Source organism: Heterocephalus glaber, unplaced genomic scaffold (assembly GCF_053883595.1).
Source record: "Heterocephalus glaber isolate CG9 unplaced genomic scaffold, H.glaber_assembly_v1.0 deba00001571, whole genome shotgun sequence".
NCBI classification, from domain to species: Eukaryota; Metazoa; Chordata; class Mammalia; order Rodentia; family Bathyergidae; genus Heterocephalus; species Heterocephalus glaber.
Genome location: NW_028258356.1, coordinates 8,311,883 through 8,336,343, shown reverse-complemented (window position 1 = coordinate 8,336,343; position 24,461 = coordinate 8,311,883). Strand labels below are relative to the sequence as shown.

General features: G+C 40.7%; 2 protein-coding genes across 2 annotated transcripts in view; one reads left to right on the top strand and one right to left on the bottom strand.

The window, feature by feature from the left end:
• The window catches only part of LOC147823672 (uncharacterized), a 239,325-nt gene that overhangs the window by 17,467 nt on the left and 197,397 nt on the right, over nt 1-24,461 (bottom strand). The window lies entirely within an intron of this gene.
• E2f7 (E2F transcription factor 7) overlaps nt 18,481-24,461 on the top strand; it is a 50,844-nt gene continuing 44,863 nt past the window's right edge. The window contains exons 1-2 of the mRNA XM_004845002.3: nt 18,481-18,675; nt 19,342-19,434. Of these exons, the coding sequence (XP_004845059.2) occupies nt 19,342-19,434 (93 nt within the window). The 5' untranslated portion in view covers nt 18,481-18,675. The remainder of the gene's footprint in view (nt 18,676-19,341; nt 19,435-24,461) is intronic.

Here is a 24,461-nt window from a genome sequence, read left to right as displayed (position 1 = left end):
TCAGAAATTTCAGTCCATGGTTTTCTGCCTCCATTGCTGGGGACCCATGCCAGGGCAGAATTTCGTGATACAAGGACATTACAGAGGAATGCTGCAGCCCTCATGGCAACCAGGAAAAAGAGAGGGAAAGAGCCAGAGAGGAAAAAGCCTGGGACCAGACGATTTTCCCAAGCTCACTCTCCCCATGATCCACTCCCTTCAACCAGACCCCACATTCTGTTTCCATCACCTTCCAATGAGACCATCACATTATGAGCTCATCAGTGGGCTATCTCACTGACAAAGTTAGAACCCTTGTAATGCAATCACATCTCCAGGTTCCACCTCAGAATATTTTTTTATTAGGAATCAAGTCCTCAATACATGAGTCTTTGGGGGACACTTTATATTAAACCCTAAATACTTCTCCTAAATTATCTTCTGTTTTCATCCTTATTTTTCTTTGTTTCTTTTCCTCATGTTTATTTTGTGCTACTCAGGGAAACCTGTACCTTTATTGGCAATTTAAAAACATGTCTAAAACAAGATATATCTTTTTAAAAGTAATAATTTATTCATTCACATCTCTTTAGAATCTTCATCCCATCGTAGAAAGTCACAGAAAAGGATGTGACATCCAATATCAGCACTTACAAAAGAAAATAAATCGTCTACATTTGAGGATGGGAACAAGAGGGAGAACTGGCAAAGGAGATGGGAAAGTATCATATAAAAGATCCTGAGAGAACAGTGGCACAGATGCTAAGGAAGGAAAGTTAATGTGAGTCAAACTGTGAACAGAGATGGTCCCTGATGATGTCCGAAAGAGTCTATTGGTAGACAATTAGGAGACCACAGCCAGGGCAATCTCACTTGCTTGGTGGGATCAGTTGCCAAGATTTAGAATTGTTAAGAGTGCAAGTGGGGGCTGAATTGAGAGGACAGAATTAAAGAACAGGAAAGACAGATAAAAATTGGTGGGTCAAAGCCAGGTGTGGTGGCACATGCGTATAATCCCAGCCTTCAAGAGGCTGAGGCAGGACGACTGCTGTAAGTTCGAGGTCAGCCTGGGCTACACAGTGAGCTCAAGACCAGCCTGGTCTAGATAGTGAGAACCTGTCTCAAAAAACATACATACATATATACATACATACATACATACATACATACATACATACATACATACATAAAATTGGTAGGCCAGATTTGGGGTGATTAAGGGTTAAGGGCAGAGACTGAATTAAACATTTCAGAGGTGATGGGGCTGACTGGACCCAGCAGGTAGCCCTGAGTATAGCCAGAAAATGAAGAAGTCGAGATCTTTTGAAAGTAAAGTGTTTGACTTCTCATGCATATAGAGAGTAAGGCCACCTAAAATTCTGACCTAGCTCAGAAGACTGATTGACATTGCAACAGCTTTTGCAAAAGAAGAGCAGGGACCTAGAGTGGCTGAGAGTCAGGAAGAAATTACATGGTGGCAAGGACAGAGGCAGAGTCCAAAAGAGAAGGAGACATCGCTCACAGGTGGAAGAGAGATCGATTAACCGAGGTTGATGGCAGTATGGAAGAGCCCAGTGCTACCTCAGAGCCCCCAGGCTCTGAAGGACAGGAGAGGATGCTTTAAGCAGTTTACATGTGAGGCCTCCACAGGAGAGGCACAGGGAAGGGACTCACACTGAGAAAAGCTGAACTTCAGTTAGAACGAGAGGACTAGAGGTTGGCTGCCCACTCTAATGACTACTGTGTTGAGAAAGGCTAGACACGGGCTTAGAGAGCAAGAGCGTGTATTATCCATCCCCCATATTCTTGAAGAAGTATTGATGATCACAGTGCATGTATGTCTTCCAATAAACACTTCTAAAATGTTAAGCCTTAAAAGTTCATTTGAAATGTTAAAATACAGAAACTACTACCAAAACAAAACAATAACAACTGCCACAGTGTTTCTTATGTATGATATGACTTACACTGTGAATCTTCTGTTCCTTTAAAAGAAGGAGACAGAGAGGTGAATAAATGACCATATCACCAGTGAGGGTCTCATTTGTCTGGGTGCAGGGTGGGGGAAGCAATGCTTCTCAGACAGACATTAATAAATAAACAGTCCTGATTAGCAAGAGGGCCACTAATTCCTTCCTTTTGGAAGTCACGGGGCACGGATTGTGTGAAGAGCTCATCCCAGGTCTGGAGACAAGGGAGACTGAACTCATTCTTATCTCTTCATACATCACAGGATGTCAATACATGAAACTGTCTTGTTTATAGTTTTTTCTAATGAAGTCTGTATATCTTATGCTGCTAAGGAAAATACCTATCAGTAGTTACAGTCACTTGGATGTTCTAATAATTCTCAGAGGGCATTGACAGTGAAATATAAAGTCTGTTAATGTTTCACATGGAATTCAAACTTCTGGATATTTGGAAGGAAAAGAAAATTCAAGACATCTGATTTTTCCATGAAGACAATTTTGGGGTTGTATGTGATCAAACTTACATGTTATATAGTTTTAACTCACAGCTTTGAATATTGTACAATCTGAGTAGCAGACAGACATTAAATTTTAATGTCTCTAAATTTTAAAATTAGTAGCTACTTGCCAAATAATTTCTAATCTGCTGTACCAATTTTTGCATGAAAACTATATCCACTCCATTCTACATTTTACAGTTCTTGTTCTCATAATGATTTGTATATGGTCAATGCAATATCAAGCTCTGCCCTTTTGCTATTATTTTTATACTTATGTAATTTTTGAAGTGTTTAATTTCTATACAGTTAAAACATTCAATGGTTATTTCCATCAGATTAAATAAACAGTATAAAACAATTTTGATATTAAAAATGCTGTCCCTTTTTTCATTAAAACAATCTACTCCTAAGTTAGAACCTGGAAAAGTTAAGCTTCTATAATTTCACTGTGCATACATTTGACTTAAAATAGTTATGTTTTCTCCATCATTATCATCTAATTTTTGAATCTATAGGCATCAAGTGAGTACATGACTCAAAGTAAAAGTAATCATTTAAAACTAGCTTGCTTAGCTGAGTGTGGTGATGCATTCCTATAATCCCAGCACTCAGGAGGCTGAGGCAGGAGGCTCACCATAAATTCAAGGTCACCCTGGGCTTCATAGTGAGTTCAAGGCCAGCTTGAACTACATAGTGAGACCCTATTGCAAAATCTATGTAAATAGGGAAGGGTGGAGGGGGTGAAGGGCACACAGGTAATGGGGAAAAAAATAAGAACTAAGATACATCATGTACAGGTACAAGCACCCAGTGATAAATGTAAATGTATTGTATACCTAAAATGTACCAATAAAAGAATAAAAAAATACTAACTTACTTAAAGTAGGTATTCTTGAAATTTACAAATATAAGCTATATATTTAGTAATGTTTTCTGCAGGGAGTATTTCAAAGCAGAAATCTCAACCATCTGTGTGGTACACTCTACAAAAGAAATTAGACTTTAAAATGTGGACTGTATTTAAATAAGCCTTTTCTGATCCACCATCCCTCACCTGCCTAACCAGTCTTGTGCCACCACTCCCCACCCTAGTTCAACTTCTGTTTCCACTAACAGTAGAATCTGAGTGCTTTCTTTCGTGACTTATTGCATTGGTATCATGCTAAAATTAAGAATAACATAAGCTGTTCCACAAACCCAGAATGTTTCAAAATTCTCCTTCATTTTCCTATAACATAAGGATTTTTAGAATTAATAATTAATCTATATCATTTAATTTATAACAAAAATAAACTAAAATTCTAATATCCTTTCTTCCTCCTTCCCTCCTTTCAGAATGGTAAGCAAGTTGTTCAAATATTATGTATTAAATAATACCTTTTCCCCCACTGATTTTAATGGCACCTTTATCATATGTCAAATTCTGGCATCAGTAATAACTAATTCTTTGACAGTGCTTACAATAAGGCAGATATTGTTCTAAATGCCCTAATAACATTACATATATTGCCCTAGTAGCAGTTCTATCTCTGTTAGTGCTGCAGTCTGATTCATATATGAGCATTGGATATTTGAAATGTGGCTAATAAAAACAAGGAATCAAATGTTTAAAGAGTTTAATTTCAACTATTCAAGTTTCAATTAAAATACTCACATGTGCCTAGTGTCCTCCATGATGGACAGAGCAGATTCAGACAATCATACAGATACTCTTTTTTAATCTATTAATGTATGACACTGAAATAATATGCTAAGCCATATTTCATTTCTGGAACAAAACTTACTCGGTAATGCTAGATTTGACTTGCTAATATATTATTAATGTAATAAGATGGAGAAAATTGCATTCACTAGAATTCTTATTAGAGAAGGTGCTATATTTATTCAGAAGAAATGCTTCATAAGTCTCTTGAGATGGCATATAAGACCTTGAGGGAATGGGCAAATAACAAAGATAATGGAATTTGCTCTCCATAATGAAGCAGTATGGAATTTTAAGTCCCAAACAAAACAACTAAGAGGGACTGAGTGGAGCCAGTGATGTGAGGTGCTCTCTGAGGGAATAAGAGAAAAACAAAGCATTTGTGACATCGTAGAAAAGGAAATAGGGAGAGAAGAAATTTCAGATGAGGATTTTTCCAGCAAAATTCTACACATCACATGATATAATCCCTTCTTTGGTCCCACAAATTTTCAGTAAAATCCAAAAAGTTCATTAATGTTAATATGTGATTGTGTACTATATATGGCACCATGAGCAGATATTCTATTTCCGTGTAATTCCAGACAGGTGATAGAATTTGATTTCCTCAACTTTTAAAGCTTAATTGAGACTTGCACCAACAAATGTAAGTGGGAGTGACATGGCTCATTTCTAGACAGAAGTACTAGGTACCTATGGATGATTTCCTACATTCCCTTTCCACTGTCAAAGCTACTGGGCATGTCCAGGATAATGGACTCTCTGGTGGTCAAGGTCTCTGAATGAGGACGGTAGAGAACAGAGCTTGTTCCAACCTGCGATGGACATAGTGTGAGTGGGAAACAACTCTTTATTATCTTAAGCCACTAAAATTTGTAGATTATTGACACAGCATAATCAATTTATCCTGATATGGAAATTGAGAACTTATGAATGTTGCTGTATTTTTTTAAACTTGAGTATTTGGAATTGGATTAATAAATAGAAGATGAGGGGTAAAGAAAACATTGCTGGGTCATAAAAAGATGAAACTCCATTGTCTTCATCTGTTTTATCTAGCTGTAAAAGAGTATTATAGATTAGATAATTTATTTTAAAAACAGAAATTTATTTGGCTCAAAGCTCTGGAGGGTAGGAGGTCCAAGAGTGTGGTGCCAGGATCTGATGAGGGCCTTCTTATTTTACAGCACCCCATGGCAGAAGGCAGAAGACCAGAGAGCAAGCAAGCAAGCAACAGGGGTGTGAACTCACTTTTATAATAATCCAACTCTTGTAATAACTAACCTGTTCCCTTAATGCCATCAATCCATTTATGAGCCCTAATCACCTTTTGGGTTCCACTTCCTAACACTGTTACATTGGGGATTATATTTTTAATGCAAGAAGTTGGGGGGATACATTCTAATGATAGTACCCATGTTACACAGTAAGAAACCATTTGGCACAAAGTCAAGAAATCAAAGATCTACAGCAATTTTTTTTCTAAGTTTTTTGAGACATGTTTTGCTATGTAGTCCAGGCTGGTCTTGAACTCACTATGTAGCCAAGGCTGGCCTCGAACTCATGGCAATCCTCCTGCCTCAGCCTCCCAAGTGCTGAGATTACAGTCATGAGCCACCACACCAGGCAAGTATACACCAATTATAGGAATTATGTCTAAAAAATGAATTATGGCTACATCTATTGGCAGATGAAGCTAACTAAAAGCTCAAAGAAATAAGCCATCCACGTTCTTTAGAAATTTGTACTGCGTAAGAACTACTAACCTAGATTAAAGCCATGACTGTTCTATATTCAAGACAATAGACCTCAATGTCCTATTGACAGAAAGTGGACTTAAAAAGCTTGCCTCAGTAAAAGATATAGCCTCTGGTATCTACTTTAGACATAACCAAAAAGAAATGGAAATGGAAGAACTTCTTAAAAGTAGAAGCTAGGAACAATAAAGAATAATGATCAAGGGAGCCAAATCAAGACTTGATCAAGAAAAATGCCCATTTCCTATCATCAGAAAATGTTTGTTATAGGGATCTGGATGAATCTCAGTGATAGAATGCATACTCTGAATGTCCAAAGCCCTAGGTTCAATCCCCAGCTCCTAAACAAAAAGTAAATAAATAAGAAAGTGGTTTTTTGTTTTTGTTTTTTTCGGTGCTGGGAATCGAACTCAGGACCTTGCATTTGTGAGGCAGGCACAGTGCCACTGAGCTAAATCCTCAGCTCCAAGACAGTGATTTTTGATTGACCCAATCCCTGTGTATATTGAATATGTGAAAGATAACATTTTAAATTGTAAGTCTCCAGATCAAAAGAAGCCGCATCCAGGCCCACTAGAGACGATTAATAGCATTACCTCATTCTTGATGAAGACACCATTACCCATCATCCAGAAACCCTGGACTTTCAAACTGGTCTTGTTATACTTGGAAATCTTTCAATAATCTCCCTTGAAAAGGGGCCAGTTATATTTTAAATGTTCAAAGGAATGAAGCAAATACTTGGTGGCTACAGAAGAATTTTCCAGTAATCATTAGGGAGATTGCAAATATTTTAATTCTTTCAATGTGCAGGGTAAAAACAGTATTGTTCTTAATCAACTTTTAATGGATCCAACCATGTGGCTTGCCTTTACCAATGATATGGAAGTGGAGATTTTGTGTACCATCCCTGTGACACCGCTTTAAAAATCAGGATAGGATCCCTCATGTTTCCTTTGTCTTCTAGCAATCACTAAGTCATCTTAATAGCTGGCTCTGAATTTCTGTATCCCTAAGTAAAAAAATCTCCAGCTAACCCTTGGGAGTGCATGCAAGAGATTAATTTTCATTATCTCAAATGAATCACTGAAGGGTCAGGGATGTAGCTCAGCGGTGCAATGCCTGCCTGTAAGCACAAGGCCTTGAGTTTGAGTCCCAGAAAAAAGAAAGAGGGCAGGGGAGGGAGAAAGAAAGAAAGAGAGAAGAGGGAGGGAGTGGGGGGGGAGGGGAGAGAGAGAGATGGAGAGAAGGGAAGAAAAGAAACACTGAGAATTTGGGCTTGTTACAAACAAGACTTTATCTATTGTGCCAAATAAAATTTGATTGGGTTTTCTGCATAATCCAGGGAAAAGACTCAGCCTGTGAGGTCATACTTAGAATGCGTGCATCTGTATTCATCATATTAATTATAACGTGCTTATGTTTTCAGTTGTTGTGTCATGTTATGGTAGCCTTATAAAATGAATAGAGAAAATTTATGAGTTTTTTCCTCTATGCTTTGGAATAGTAAAATAAAAAAAGAAACTATCTGTTCCTTAATTTACCTATAAAATCATTTTAGTCAGAGGTATTTCAACTTGAAAATGAAAGGTACCTAAATTAAATTAGTTTAGCAAAAATATTAAAGAAATGTATCATCTCATGTAGGAAGGACATGAGTAGCACTAGGAACTCAGATAATACTGAACTATTTCAGATGATACTGAACTATTCCTCTTTTCTCCTCCCTTTCTCTCTGTCTGCATCTGAATGTTTCTGCCTGTTTCTATCTCCATGTCATTAGTTCTGGCTGGCTGGCTCTGTGTTATCACGCCCCACCTCATCCTCTCTGCTCCTGTTTCTCTGTCTCTCTGTCCATCATATTTCTCTGCAGATAGGCTTTATGTCTGTGGGAGGGGATAGCTGTGACTTAGAACATAGCCATTCCACAATGCAGAAGAGAACTTTCCCCACAGATAAACTATATCATTGGGGTGAGGGAGTATGCATCCCCAAAGGATGGAGTGGTGATGAACAGGGATGGGGGCAGGAAGAGGAAGGTGAGGAAGAAGAATAGAGAGAAAAGAAGACATATAAATGTTAGATAAACACAGCAGATAATCACTCCCGAAAAATGGACTTAGCTCTGGAAGGAAATAAATCTTTGCAACCTGTACAACACTCCCCTCAACCAGGGACATTGGTCTATTCAAGCTTTTTGTAACTCCATTTGATTTCAGTAACATGATTTTTTAGAAAATTATCTAATTCATCTAGATTGTCAAATTTATTGGGAAAAGTTGAACAGGCTTTGCCTCATAATATCCGTCAAGACAAATGCTAATGGCATAATGCTGAAGGAAACTCTGTTAAAGCAGTTCCCTGAGGAACTAAGACAAAAATATTTCAGGCTGCAGCTCTCGCTTGGTTTGGATTAATCCAGGAATAAAATGGAGTGTGTCTAGAGAAAGGATGGACTTTATATCCTTCAGGCAATTCTCCATATATATTGCTTTTCACAGCTGCGCTTTTGACAGGTTCTGGACTGAAGAGATTTCTAGGTGCAACCTCTGACAGGAAGTTGGAGTGAAAATTATTTTACAGTGCTCAATTTCATGTTTCATTGGTCAGTCTGAAGAGAACTGGCATTTTCTTATGAAAGTTAAGCAACCTAAAAAAGACAAGTTTGAAGAGAAGATTGCCAAAGACCATACAAACTTACTTTGTGGAATAAGTATTCATATTCTGTCTCTGTGACAAGAAAGAAGAAAGAAGAAGTTTATTTTGGTCTGGAGCTTCCTATCATTGGTCAGTTGACCTACTGCTTCTTGGCCTGTAGTCAGGCAGTAACTCATGGCAGGACCATGTGGCAGACCAAACCATTCACCTGCTGGGATGTGAAAGAGATGGAAGGTGTTGGTATCCCAATATCCCCTTCAAGGGATTCCCCCAATGACCTAACTTCCTCCAACTAAGTGCCACCTGCAAATTGCACCAAAGGCTGGCAACCAAGCCTTTGACAGATGGACTTTAAGGAAACACTTTCAAACCATAGGAGAATTCACTCTGTTACAGCTTGTGCCTAGATGTGCCCTCAAAGCCTCATGCAGTCAGAGGTGGGGCTTTTTAGAGGTGGCTGGATCTAGAGTGTGTCATGCTGGGAATAAGTGTATGATGCAGGATTAAGAGTGTGTGATTACTAAATTAGTCCACTGATTGATTTGGCAGGGTGCTGGGTGTGGATAATGGGAAGGCCCATCCTGGCTGTAAATGCCACTGGCCCTAAGGATGGATAACCTGGACAGAATATAAGGGACAGAAAGAATATAAGCTGCTGTTGCTGCTTGCTTACATTCACTACTTTGCTGCCTTCCTGCCTTCTGCCTGAAATGAACTGTTTCCACTCTGTGACACCCCTCTGCCATGCCACTCTGCCTTAGTCAGCCAACTATGAACTGAAACCTCCACAAACTATGAGCCAAAGTAAACCTTTCCTCCTTTAACTTGTGGTGTTGGGTATTTTGTCTCAGCAATGAGTAAAGTAACCAAGACACTCTCAAACAACTCAACAGCGTGAAAACAAGTAACCCACTTGAGAAATGGCAAATTGTGTATAGACCAGTGATGGCTAATCTTTGAGAGTTTTCAACATTACAAACAGTGCACAGTGGGATGGGTGCCGTAGGTTCACCACCACTGGTATAGACATTCCTCAGAAGGAATCATGTTCTTGGTCTATTTTTTTATAAATAAAGGTTAGTGGTATGTGGTGAGGTGGGCAGCCAATTTATATTTGAATTCAGAGACCACTGAACCAAAGGAGCCATACTAGCCAGTTCCTAGACTTTGTCCTGACTGTGGTGCCTGGGCAGAATTCTGGGTTTTCTCCTTTAGGCAAAGACCACACAGATATTTGGTGGCCAGAGGGCAGTCTGTGGCAGAAAAGGCCAGGTGCTCCATACATGTTAGCTTCTTGTTGCACAGCCAATATCTATAATCACCACTCCCCTTGAGTCCAGTGTGGCCCTAAGGCCCTTATTCCCTCAACAGTGCAAGTAACATATGCTTTGTGCACTGCATTTTCTCCCTGCTACATGTTGTAAACAAACCAGCCTGTCTATGCTTCCGGCTGGCTCAAGTCAGAGAATACGAAACAGGCAGAAAGTGGCTCCCATAGCTCCTAAAGTGTTTGGTGTCCTCTGTGGTAAAAGGGTAAATGCATAATAGCACTGTTGTTTCACTAATTAATAATTAATGTGTAAAAAGTAAATGAAACTAACCAAAGGGTTTATGAATGCTTTCTGAGTTGCCCAGGCCATAAATATTTTTCATTGAAATTTAATGGTATTAATGTGTATTCATCTTCAGTTCCAGTGAGATTGCCATTGGCCTGAGACAAGATTGTTCTGAAGTCTTTCAAAGAGCTATCTATGAGTATTCCCCACACCTAAGAAAATCAGGCTATTTGTATTAGTGAGGGATCTCCAGAGATACTGGAACAGAATATGTACATGGAAACAAACTGATTTCATGAAATAGGCTCATGTGGTTGTGAAGGTTTAGCAAATATAAAATCTGCAGAGGGCAGACAGTAGACTTAAAGATCAGGAAATAGGCACAGTTAGAATCCAAAGCCAATTTGCTATAAACCAGGAGGAGCTGATGTTGCAGGTGAAGTCTGTGGCTGCCTGCTGGAAGAATCCTCTTTTCCTTGGAAGTGGTCACTCTTTTATCCTATTTATGCCCTCAATTGATTAGATGTGGCCCACCTACATTGCCTAAATGACCTACTTTACTCAGAATTTAATTTAAAATGTAAATCTCCCCTAAAACACCTTCATAGAAGGGCGCACAGGTAATGGGGAAAAAATAAGAAGCAAGATACATCATGTACAGGTACAAGCACCCAATGACAAACGTAAACGTATTGTACACCTAAAATGTACCAATAAAAGAACTTAAGAATAAAAAAAAAAAACCTTCACAGAGAAACATCCAGAAAAATGTCTGAACAAATATCTGGGCACCACAGCATAGACAAGTTCATACATGAAATTAACCATTGAAAACCTTAGATGCTTTTGCACAGCCATGTACAAGCCAAAAGAGCTTGTCTTCCACCAGCCTCACAGATTATACAAAAGCTCCCTTCTTTTACTAATTGCATATTTAACAAAAGAACCATTAGACGATGAAAGCCTAATTATTTTCTTATTATTGTGAAAATATTGTCTCTTGCTTTCATTTTTAAATTTTCAGTCCTAGCGTTACAACATATTATCCCACACTGACAAAATTGTCAGGTTTCCTCTATTTGTAAAATGTTCTTAGTCATCCTTCAGGAGAATTTAAATTTTACTTCTTTAAAAGACTCACTAGAAAAACTAAAATTATTCATATAACTATATTGTTCTTCAACTAGCAATTCTGCCTTGATTTATACTGACAGTAAGATGGAATCATTTTTGAAATTTGCAATTATTTTTTAAAATCACAAATTCACAACTACAGAAAGTTTAGGAAAAGAAAAAAACCAAATTAAACTAAAAGGGTACCCTAGCATTATTGCATTGTAATTGCAGGCATCAATAAAATGTTTAATAACCACCAGAAAAGTAAAGAAACTAAAAAATGGAATAACAAATTCCTAGAGCAAATTTCAGTAAGCTTAAGAAAATAGCAGAAGTAATCACAAGGGACCATTATCAAACAATGAGAAATCCAATAAAACTGAGTATTGACAATAAGAAGAAATCCTCCTTGAGTCAGAGGATAGGCAGAATTTAACTTCATCAGATTTTTTAAAAGTTGAATATCTAAAATAAAGAATTCACACGCGGATATTAGAGCAGTTTACTAAATACATGTAGGTATAAAGGGCACAAAGAAATAAAAGCAACAAAAATTAGATCCTAGACAGGTAGCTGGCAGGATGTGACTGCTGGGACTGAAAGGAGGGAGGAAGTGGCCAATGCCATCTCCCAGCTGGCGGCACCAGGGCCTTACAGAACAGGTAGCAGCAGTCACACTGCCTGTAAGCAGCGAAGCAAAGATCCAGGCCTGGCATCACTGGACCACAGCAGCAGCACCACCAGCAGCAGCCAGCACCCTTGGGGTAGGGCACGGGCCTCACAGGACGCTCCCAACCTAACGGTGACAGCTCTGTTGGCAGGAGAGAGACACACTGTACAAAGATGCCTCAGGGGGAAGAATGAAACCACAAGTGGCAGTGGAGACCATGGGTGGCAGAGGAGTCTGGAAGAACGTGTTAGCTTGTGCAACTGGAAACTATCAGAATTTACTCCACAGGAAGGGTGAAAGGTGAGTTTTTGAACACAGAAATTTCAGTGCAAATAGCACCCAACTTATGATAGTTCAACTTAGACTTTAAGACGTCACAAGGGTGCAAGTAGTAGTGATACACATTCAGTAGACACTATACTCTAAATTTTGAATTTTGATGTTTCTCTGGGGTAGTGATAGTCCAATCCTCACTTGATGCTGAGCACCAAAGAACTTCAGCACCCAGTCAACCACGTAATCATGAGGATAAACAAATGATACACCACACAGTGCACTTACTGTATCCGGTGGTTTTTTTTGGGGGGGGCGGGATAGAGGTAGTCAATAAATTACAAGAGATATTCACATTACCATGAAATAGGCTTTGTGGTAGATGACTTTGCTCAGCTGTAAGCTAATATAAGTGTTTTAAGCTTATTTAAGGTAAGCAAGGTTTAAACTGTTTGGTAAATTAAGTGTATTAAATGCATTTTCAATTATGGTATTTCCAATGAGTTTATCAGGATGTAACACTATTGTATACTGAGGACCATCGCTATTTAAGGTATTCCAGGGAAAATAATTACTTTTTACTGTAAAGCTGACTCCATCCTACTCCCCCTCTGTGCATGGTCTCAATATGCTCCACAGGTGATGCTGCTAACGATTACTCTTTCCATGAACAACGTGCATTTTAACAGAGACTTCATGGAGACCACACCTTAACCTTTGTACAATAAAATTTCTCTCTCATAACAATGGTGAACCCCAGATGAATGCATCTCCACTGAGGTTCAATACCCACTTCTCTAGTTCTTCCAAGGCAGAAAAGTCCTACATATGACATGACTTCATGTTAAGAAAAGGCAGTGTTTGTAGTATTTGAACTTAAGTACGGAATGATTAAGCCACTCACCCCAAACTCCTTTTTACCATCCTTCATCTCAAACCCTTTCTACATTGCACAATGGAAATATTTTCATTTGGTCCTACAAAGTACTGTAATAAATGCTATTAGAATAATGCTATTTGATGGGTACAAGAAGTTACAGTCAGCCATTTGATTCTAAACTGAGAAGAATGAAGGTCAAAAAGGATAGTCTTTGACCCGATGTTTTTTCACATTGTCATTATTAATAGGGATGTACATAATGCAATTTAGAGTGCAGTCTTGTTGTTACACCAAATATAGAAGTTAAAATGTAGTTCCAGTAATATTCTTACATACTCACACAAGTAATAGCACAATTAGGACTCAGTAGCAAATAGCTTTGAAGATGCACTAAGTATCAGTAAGTACGCAGAATATCAGGTTTTTCAGGTCTTCTAAATCAATCCCACTACACACAGAGAGCACTGAGGCCTAGTAAACTATTCCTTTTGTCTCACATCACCCAGCAAGTTCACAACCAAGCTTGATTTAGAATCTATGTTTCTCTACTCCTCAAAATTAATTCCTTCATTCTAGATAAGATTCTGAAGATTCAGAAAAGTATGTTTTCTCCATTTTCTCCAGAATCTCAGTTCCAGAGCAGCAGTCTCGTTTTTATAGCCCTACCCACCATGGTGCTCCAGCCAACCATGCTGAAGCTTGCACATAAATGCTCCATCATGTAAAGGGTGCCCCATTATAGTCTCCAGTCCCACACTAGTTCCAGAAATACCCAACTCAAATTCATCCAATCTGTTGTGATCTAAAATGTTTCAGCACAGCCCCCTCTCCCATCCCTGCTTTGAGCATGCACTCAGATACACACGCATGTGCACCAAGTACAGTATCTTTTCACTTAGTGAAAAGCAAATCACAGTTATTTTTTAAAAATACAATCTTGCTCCATAGTGTTAAGGATTCCCATGAGTCTGTAGACGATAAAGAATGAATTCCTCTGCTCCTTGTAGTACATACAATCACAGCTATATCTCCCTTTGAACAGCTGGACATCTGGATGTCATTTGACTTGGGAGCCATAAGTGCCCTTTGGTATTATTTTTATTGTTGCTAAGGTCATGGGCAGGAACCAATCATGGACTCATTCCCCACATTTCTTCTAGTCAGCCAAAAATAAATGTTCTACCTTCTCTAAACTTGCTAGCAGTTAGAGAAGCAAATGCATCACATTCTTAGCTCAGTGAATGGCTGAAGACAAAGGCCATTTAAAATAGCAGAACTGTTATCTGGGCACAGTGGTACACATCCCAGCAACCCAGGAGATTGAGGCAAGTAACTGACAAGCTCAAGGTCTGCCTAGGCAACTTAGTGAGACCCTGTCTCTAAACAGAAGAAGGAGAAAGAGAAGGGGAAGGGGGGGGGGGGGAGGAAGAGGACAAAAAGGACTACAAAGACAACTACAAGTTACACTGAAGCTTGAGAATTGCCAGGATATGAAGCTAAGTTCCCTATTCCCTGTGTGCTGCAAAATCAGTTTCCAGTTACTTTTGTGACTGCAGTTTTAAACACTGATGCCACACCAAGACCAGTTCATTTCCATTGCTTAGAGTAGTAAAAGAAAAGTAACACACTGCCTTGCCCTAGAACTGACACAAATTGTACTTCACTACAGTGTATTCTTTCTGTAAAGTATGATAAATCTCCTGTTTCTGTAAATCTTGGGATTTGGAACTCCAAAAGGGTAAAATACTACTTACAGGTTTGAGAAGCAGTGCATTGTTTGCACAGACATATCTCAGTATATTCTCCTGCTCACAGACCTTATTACTCACTCTTCTGTTATATCCTCACCTCACCCATCAGATTTCTCATTACCTCCACTCTTTCCAAAACTAGTGACATAGCCATGAGCCAGCAAGACCCAGCCCTTTTAAACCTCTCCACCTCTTCCAGAAGGTAGCATACCTCCCCCTCTTCCTGTGCTCAGTGACAAGATCTGAGGATCCACTGCTAAAACCACTGAATCAGAGACATTCAAGAAAATCAATGAGGAAGCATACTACTAGCATGGTGTTAAGGAACCAGACACGAAGCATTTAAAAATATGTAATACCCAAGTCAAATTCCAGACCAAAAGAAAAATAGAAATAACTGGATGTGAAGTTCAAGTATTACAATTTTTACAGATCTTTCCAGGTGATTCTAAAACACTAGACAAGGTTGCGAACCACAAACTGATCACGACACACAACCTTGGGGACTGTTGCCATGTAGGTAATACTATACTACTCTGAAGTCAGTGACTTTTTCAGGCAGATATTATTGAGGGAGAATAATAATTCAACTGGCATGAAACCTTACAGTGCCTGCTTTTAAATATGGTCCCAAATTGACACTTCTCTTTTGAGAGGTGGAGCATGTGGCATCTCCCCTTGAATGTGGGTGGACCTCTGGCTAGTTCATCCAAAACAGTATTGAAGAATTGATGCTTAGTTCTTAGGGTGTGTTACAAAAGGGCATCTATTTTACCAGCTGAGACAGTCATTTTTGACACTCTGCACCACTACAGAAGAGGTCTGGCTGACTGCCCTGGGCTCCCACACCGCAAGGAACATCAGGCTACGTGGAAAATCCACACACACGGCCATGCTCGCCTGCTTTCCGGCCAGCATCAGTCATCAGCTGAATAACTGAGAGATGCGCAGGTTGCTTATGAATTCTAGGATTCAAAAGCATCAATTTAATTCAGAACAATGTTTCTGAATTTGTCCATCATTTATTTTCCAGATTTCCTCCAAACCTAAGACCACTTTCATTTATAATAAAATTACAAGTGTCTGAAGCTACATATTAACTTCATTGTTGAATTGAATAGATTTGAATATATATAGGCTATGTTTGCATTGAAATAGGAAAAGTACTTTTACTATGAAAATGCCAGAAAAAGGTCTGTAACATAAAACTGCCTAACCTCTAGGAAACAACCACAAGTATTTTGAAATATGAGAGAAATAACTGGACTTTAATAATCTGAATATTGGTCTACAGGTCTCAAGATGATAAAACTCTGGAATAAACTGATAAACTCTGGAATCCATTAACATTACCTTATTTGGGGAAAGAGTTTTGCAGACATAATTAAAGACATTGAGATAAGATCATCCTGAATTATCTACTTTTACCTGGGACCTAAATCCAGTAAGTATTCTTATAAGAGACACACAGGGGACACTTAAAGGCAAAAGAGGAGAAAATGTGACCTCAGTGGAAGAGACTAGAGTGAGACATCAATAGGACAAAAACTGCTGACAGCCACCAGAAGCAATTTAGGCAAAGGACAGACTCTCCCGATCCCCAGGGGGAACGTGGCCATGTCAACACCTTCATTTTTTTGAACCTCAGCATCCTCAACTGTGAGAGGATCAATTTCTGCTGTCTCCTGATGGTTCTTATATATAGGTGAAGAATGGAGCTTGGTACAGAAAAGGTAATGGGAACAAACGATGGCTGTAAAGTATGTGGTTTATAGGCGAATGTCCGAAGACATGCTCTAAAAAGGGCTGTCTGAAATTCCAGTTGAGGGTTACCCTATAAAATACCTGAGCAGTACTCCTGGAAACTGTAGCTAGAGGCCATCAAAAATGAGGCAAGTATGAGGAGTTTTCACAGCTCACAAGCCTAGGGCAATTTGAAGACTAAAAGCAGGGAGACATCCTGGAACAGAAACAAAGACATTAGGTAAAAAGGAGATCTGAGTAAAATAATGACTTTATGAATAATACACCAACGTCGGTTCACTGATTTTAACAGATGTCCTACACTCATATAAGATGTTAATAGTGGTTGAAAATGGGTGATGGATCCTGAGAACTCTGTGATGGCCACCATCAAGAAATCAAATAATAATAAATGCTGGCGAGGCTGAAGGGGAAAAGGAACCCTTCTGTTGTTGGTGGGAATCTAGTACAACCACTGTGGAAATCAGTAAAGAGATTCCCCAAAAACATTAAAAACAGAAATTCTACGGGACTAAGCTATTCCCCTTCTGGGTATCTTCCTGAAAGAATTAAAGACATTATATTGTAGTAACACATGAATACCCCTATTTACAGCATCACAGTTCATAAGAGGTAAATCTTGGAAACATCTATGTGCCCATCAACAGATGAACGGATAAGAGAATGTATTTATACAAAATGGAGTACTACTCTGCCATAATGGATAAACTTGAGGCATTTGTAGGTAAAGGGATGTACCTCAAGACCATAATGTTAAGTGAAATATATCAGACACAAAAGTTTACACATCGCATGATTTCTCCTATATGAGAAACCCAAAATAAACAGCAAAATAAAAGATAATAGAAGATAGGGTGCTCTTTTTCAAATGGGAAGGGGAACAAGAGATAAGGGGAGAGGAAGGGAAAGGGGACTGAAAGGAGGGAATTGTACAAAGAGTGGAAATGGAGCTTTTACAAATGGGAAGGGGAACAAGACATGGAGGAAGCAGGAAGAGATGTGAGGGGAAGGGACAAAAAAGAACTAAGATATGTTATGTACATTTACAAACTTGCCACGATAAACGTAATTATGTACTGCAAACATGTCCTACTAAAAAAGGAAAAAATCTTAAAAGGGAAAAAAACCCAGCTGCATTTACCCATATTCATATTTTAACTAAGCAACAGGAGGAAGTGAAACATTTAATACAAATCAGCAATGTTGAGGAAATTTTCTTGACTGTTCCCCTGAAAGCAAGTCCATATCGTAAATAACTGAGTAAGGCTTCTTCCTCCTGTTAATGATCCGCGATGAACACCAAGAAATATTTCTAGACCTGGATGGAAAAATAAACAAAAAAACAAACAAACAAATAAATAAAAGGTTAAAGAGCCATTTGTTGGGCTCCCAGTGCGGTCCGCGGGGCCAACCGGCGCGCCATCTGCCGCGGCGGCGGTCACCGCGGCTCACGTGTCGCTGCCCTGCAAGTCCGGGCAACTTCGCTTCCACGCAGGTTGCTGGGGCGGGGGCGGCGGCATTGAGGCGCGCGGATTGTTTTTCCAGACTCCATCTGCTGCCCTCCCCTGGCTGAGCCCGCGGCCTCGGGGACCTGGCGATCTCTTCTGCATAACAAAAGAGCCCCTGGCTCCCGCCGCCCTGCGCCCGCGCGGCCCCAGGAATCGGCTCCCGGCGCGAGGTTTCCAGGTACCCGGAAGGGGGAGGAGGCGAGGCGGCAACAATTGGGCGGGTGCTGCAGAAACGCGCGGCTCGGAGCGCCAAGACCGCGAGGGGCGGGGCCCCAGGTCGTGCCGCCGCGCCATTGGCCGGACCCATCCCGCCGGCGGCCGCTGATTGGCGGATGCTCAAATTCGGTCTCAAGGCGCCAGAGGAGGTGTTTTAGCGGGGTCCGCGATCCTGGCTGTAGACGCGCTGGGCGGGTAGGAACACTGGCGCTGCTAGGACGCCGCGGGGATCCCGCCGGCGCTGTGCAATCGGAGCAGAGGGTCTGCGCGCCTCACCTTGCCCTCCCGATGTCCCCATCCAGCTGCTGATACCTGCATCGGCGTGGGGCCGGGGAGATCCCGGCAGAGGCAAAGCGCCTCTTTGGCAAAGCGGGAGTGAGTAAGCGTGCTGCCCCAGCGCTGGTGGGAGGCGGGAATTGAGGGAGAGAGGACCCCTCCCGGTCGGCTGCCAGCCTGCCACCCTCCTGCTCCCGGGCTGGCGTGGGATCGAGGTGTCCCAAGGTGGGTCCTGGCGCGCGCGGGCTGTGCGAGCTCCAGCTGTCCCTTCTCCAGCCCTTGCCCGCGATTTTGGGGTTTCCCTGGAAGGATTTATCCTTGGGGTCTGCTTGGAAGCCTCGGAAGGACCTGCTCCAAGCGCTGAGTGGGTTTGCTCTAGCGATCAGGTTTCCTGCCCCCCTGATTCAAACCCCCTCAAAGCTGAATTCCTCCCAGTTCTTTGCGCCAAAATTAACTGACCTGGAGAGACCCTATACAGCACTTTCTGACAGATTTGCCCAATACCTTCCTCGTTTAGTAGCTGTATTTTGCTATTGCTTTTCATAAAGAATTCATATTTTTGTCCATATTTTTTCTTCCCAGATTTTCTGTAATTGTACTTGTCCATGTGAATTTTAGGTAGGTCTGGAGGGTGGCTACACTTCTGGAAACTCAGGGATGCCTTTAGGGAAGGAGAAGGTCATGTTCATGAACAACTAATACATATTTTTGTGGGAGGAAAATATCTAAGTATAAAATCGTTTTTAATGTAATCGTCCATTACAGATGGAGGTAAATTGTTTAACACTAAAAGACCTGATCAACCCCAAGCAGGCCAGACTAGAGTTGGCAATTGAAGATGGGGAAAATGCACAAAAGGTAAGCATGCATAAGTACCTTAATCTCCCACATACCAAGGGTGGAGATGCTGAATCCACTTAAGTGTTCCAGTGTGCTACTTGTACTTATCTTACAAGGTTTTTCATTAATTTTCGTGGACATTACAGAAACATAGTTTTTAACAAATAGAGCCATCCAAACCATTATTGTTTCCATTCTGGTCCCAGTCCTTGTGAAGTGAGTAGATGTAGTATTGGAACCAGCTTATTTAAATCAAAGATATGCTGGACACAGCAGTCAATTTATAATGCTTACAGTCGTCAAGGATAGTTTTGTAGAATGTTGGCCTCAGAAAATAGACTTGTGTATTTATAAATTTTGGATTATTAAAACTCTGAGAAATACCTCCTTACCAAGGAACCACCTGTAAGTCTCTTGCCCATTTACCCAAGAATGTGGCCTGTGCCTACCATATAGTAAGCAAAGTGACTGGCCCCACGAACATACTCTAAATATTTTTCAGTGCTTTTGCTATTTTTATATGAGCCATTCTTTCTCTTTTTGCACTCCTTGAATTTGGAAGACTGTATCTGCAAGAAATATTAAATAAACTGGCCATAGCAATATCTAAACCATCACCTTGCCAACATCAGCATAGTTATACAAACCAGCAGATGATCTACCAAAAAGGCATTATAGCTTATTAGCAGTAAAGAGCTGAGCATTTTTAGACAGAGGCAAATAAATATAACAAACCTAGTTTTAGAAACTTCAAGTATAAATCTGAGAGAAGTTAACTTCCTTGGGCATTGAACTCTGGGTTCATGGTCTTATTTTTAAGCTTAACATCAACAATGAGCCTGGCTGGTTACAAAACACCTGTTACACAACCTTTAAACAATTCTTGAAAGTTACTAATTTTGAATAGATACGAAACTATATGCTTCCCAATATTTGATTTATTTTTGCTAGGAAAAGAAGTATACTGGGGGGCCGGGCATTTAGCTCAGCGGTTTTGCCGCCTGCTGCGCAAGCGCAAGGATCCGAGTTCGATCCCCGATACCAAAAAAAAAAAAGTATACTGGGGCAGGGGATTTAGCTCAGTGGTTCTGGCACCTGCCTCACAAGCGCAAGGTCCTGAGTTTGATCCCCGGTACCAAAAAAAAAAAAAGAAGTATACTAAAACATTATTGTTTTAAGGATAACTTTAAACTAACTAAGGCATATGAAGGTAGCAGTCTCCAGCCCTTTAAGTATATATTTAGAATTTTGGCTCGGTGAATTTCAGAGCAAAATTTTTTAGTTTTCTTTATAATTTGGACAGTTCAGCCTTGAAAGAAAATTTACATTTATACAAAGTCTAAGTCACTGTTTAAGTCCGTGTTCTGCTTCCATCCTTCTGGGTCAGTGACTTATCAAAAGCCTTCAACAAGGGTCCTTCTCCTCCCCTAGTTAGGCTCAGATAGGGCTGTGTCTGGTTGAGCTTTCACGTTTTAATGGGTGTACAGAAAAACTCAAATAACATAAAAGAGGTTGAGAAAATGGTTAAAATATTTGAAACAGAGTATGTGAGCAAGGATTATTTCACCTCCCAAAGAAGTCAAGAGATGAGAGCATAGAGCTTCTACCAAGACACTAGAAGGGGCCTTTCCTTTCCATGTTGCTAGGAATTGTAGGAAGGAGGCTTTCTAGGGATGACAAGAACATGGGTTTGAAGTCAGAGTCCTAGGTTTGATTTCCTGCTCTACTATTTATTAGCATGACCTCAAACAAATACATTTACAAGGTCTTTCAACAAATGTTTATGTTTCCAATGGTGAGGATACAGTGGTTTAATGAGTCTCCTAACCTTTTTCAGTCCCTTTTTCCCTTCCATGAATTGGAGCTAATACATAGCACCTTCACTGTTGGGTTTTGTAAGCACCCAGCAGCATGTACTCATCACATTCACTGAATCAAACTGACAGCCCAAAGGTGAATATGATACAGGCCTTGCCACTCAGTTACCTGGGAGACTTTCAAGGACCCAGATAAAAAACTAGCCAACTATACTATGATTTAGTGGGTGTCATATTAGGAGGGGGAACAGAGTACCTGGGCATAATAGAGGAGAAAGAAGTAAACTGAAGGGATTTGGGAGGCTTCAGAAAGAAACAGCTGAGTTACACTTTCCTAGATGAGGAAGTTCAACAACCTGTAAGATGACTGAGATGGACATTTCAGGCAGAAGGAACAACATGAAGTGTGGGCATTCAAGAAATGTTCAGGAAGTTCACAGTGGCCCAAAGCCAGTGAGACCGAGTGTTTCCTTCCAGAAATGTCTCTGGCAGGTTGGGCAGTTGTGTCTGCATGATTAGTTATTTAGAGGGTTTCTTTCTTGACATCTGCACATTGGTCAAGATCCGAAGTACTGCATTGTACTTGCATCTTCTGCCTATTCATGGGGAAACTTTTCTTGAAAACATAAAGAAGTTCTTAACATTTTTACCCACATTGACTGCTCTTAGCTGTGGGTTTATAAATAAGGCTGTCCAATGCATTAAGGATGCAAGATTCTGCAGTGCATTTGGGGATGACAAAAGTAGGGAATGGATGGTTCAGAGGAAAAGGTGAATGCCAAGGGTTGAGCTGTGGGGAGAGCTCTGAAAGAGCATGGCACAGTTGAGGATAATCCACAGACTTAGTGGACCTGGGTATTCTTTAAAAGACATTCATATCTTTTGGGAGTGGTTGGCAAAGAAAGTGAGTTAAATTTGGAATATGTTTGGTGATTTACAAACAGGAAGCTGGTTGTCTGATTTTGAAATTTATGAAAGGTCCTAGACTCAGAATGAAACTTGGGAATTGTGAGCACGCAAGTTGACTTTAAACCCATACATGTGCAATTAGGTGAACCATCCCAGAGAATGTGAATAGTAAGAGAGGGTTGAAGAGCTGAGTGTGGACTTTTGCATTTTGTTAAGCATGGAAAGAAGAGGAACCAATGAAGGAGACTGAGGAGGCACAGTCAGAAGTATGAAGCGAGCCAAGAGAGAAAGAGCAGTGCAGTATTTCAGAAGCGAGAAGCAGTCTTAACTGCTGCAGGGAGGTCAAGTAAGATATTTCACCATTGATTTGCATTGGCAACTGGGAAGTGAAAGCTGTGGATCAGAATAGGCTTTGTAGGGGAACTCCTGGGAGGAAGGTGGGAGAAAGCCATCAGCGAGATTACTCCTAGGAAGTGTACTGTGGCAGGAAGGAGAGTTTGATCAGCAGACAGAAGGAAACACTTCCTAACATGTATTTACAATGAGCCCTCAACAATAGGTAGGATTTCAACAGGCAGTGGCACTGAAGAGAAAGTGATGGTGTGAGCCACTACTTAGGTGATTGAGTGCACAGGGCAGGTTTGAAGAAAAGCAGGTGGACCATTGGGGCAGTGTGGGCTATGCCTGTGGGAACTGGACGAGGTTGCTCAGATGCTGTTGAGCACCTTGACAGTGCTGATGACTACAGATACTATTTGAGGTTACATGATCAAAGCTGTATGGAGATGGAACCATGACTAGAACCAAGATCTTGCAGCTACTGAGCCATTTCTATGGCAGCATTTACCTGTAGTCATAGTGCAGATATTGTATTAATCATAAAGATATGAACATTTGTGTAGCACTTGGCAGATGACAGTGCTTTGCTGGCATTATTTGAGCTAATCCTCACAGCAGCTGTGTGGCACAGAAGCCAGGGCGCATTAGCTCCTTCACGTCTGAGAACTGGAGGACCATTTCCCGGGTTCCATTCTCCAGGCTCTCACCGGGGAAGTGATTTTTAAGGTGTTGCAAGCTACATTTTCTGACAAGTAGACCCCACCTGGAACTGAATGTATAGATTTATGAGGGAGGGCTCTTGGGTTCAAGGCCTAGGGGAGGGCATTGGAGGGGAAGGAAGGGAAGGGAAAGGAAGAGAGCACAATTGGAGAAAAGGAAAAGTGGAGCTGCAGTGTAATTACAGTAGAAGTCTGAGTTTTGGAGAGTTCTAAGATGAGCCTTAAACATGGTCCTGAGTTGGGGCGAGGAGACCAGGCTTTTGTATGTCATTGCTCCTCTACCAGGCATCGAGGCCTTCCATGAAAGGGAGGGATCCTGGACTTGTCAGCCCTCCTCAGTCAAGGCAGTCTGGCCAAAGGCTTGCTGTTGGCATGACTTCCAGCAGCTGAGGGGATGTCTCATTCATTCCTGAAGAGATCATGGTGCATCCCAGCATCCACTAAACAGTTATGCAGCCTTGCTAGAAAGCCTTGAAGACAGGTACCTTGGTCTAAATTCTTTTTACATACAGAAACTTGTGCCCAGACAGAATGAGCCAACACACCCCTGACATGAACCAGATTCTGTTTCTAAATTCCCATTATGGGCTGGGGATTTAGCTCAGTGGTTCCTGCGCCTGCCTCGCAAGCACAAGGTCCCGAGTTCAATCTCCAGTACCAAAAAAAAAAAATCAGGATTGTAAATTCCCATGCTAATCCCCTTTCCTCTGCCTTCTGCAGTGTCAGGATAACAGAATAGACAGACAGGTAGAACAGGGTATGACTAGGTTACAGTTGACTTTCTTGTCTACCTGAGTCCCCAAAACACAATTTGCTTGGTATTTTTTAAATTTTCACAAAGAGTTGTGATATAGTCCTAACCTGCCATGTACCCTAACTGCCCTCCCATTTTATTACTTAAACTGTAGTATAAATATATCAGAGTGTATAAAGAAATAATCCATTCTGAATTGCTGTCTAGCTTGAGAAAAAAATAGGAACTCATAGCTCCTGTGAGGACAGGTACTGTGGAAACAGCAGGAAAGGAGAGTAAATACCTGTGCACGCAAGCCAGAGCCACACCCTCTCCGAGGAGGACACCTTTTGGAAGAACTAGGTAATCGAAGCACAGTGGTTGAGCAACTGTAACGGTTGAGGATTGTGAGGAAAAGGATGTGCAAACTGACCCCCACAAGTACACAGTCTCATTATGGAGACAGGACACATGCCCAGAAGTTAAATAGCAATATGATGTGCTGTATTATATTAACTCTAAGTGCCA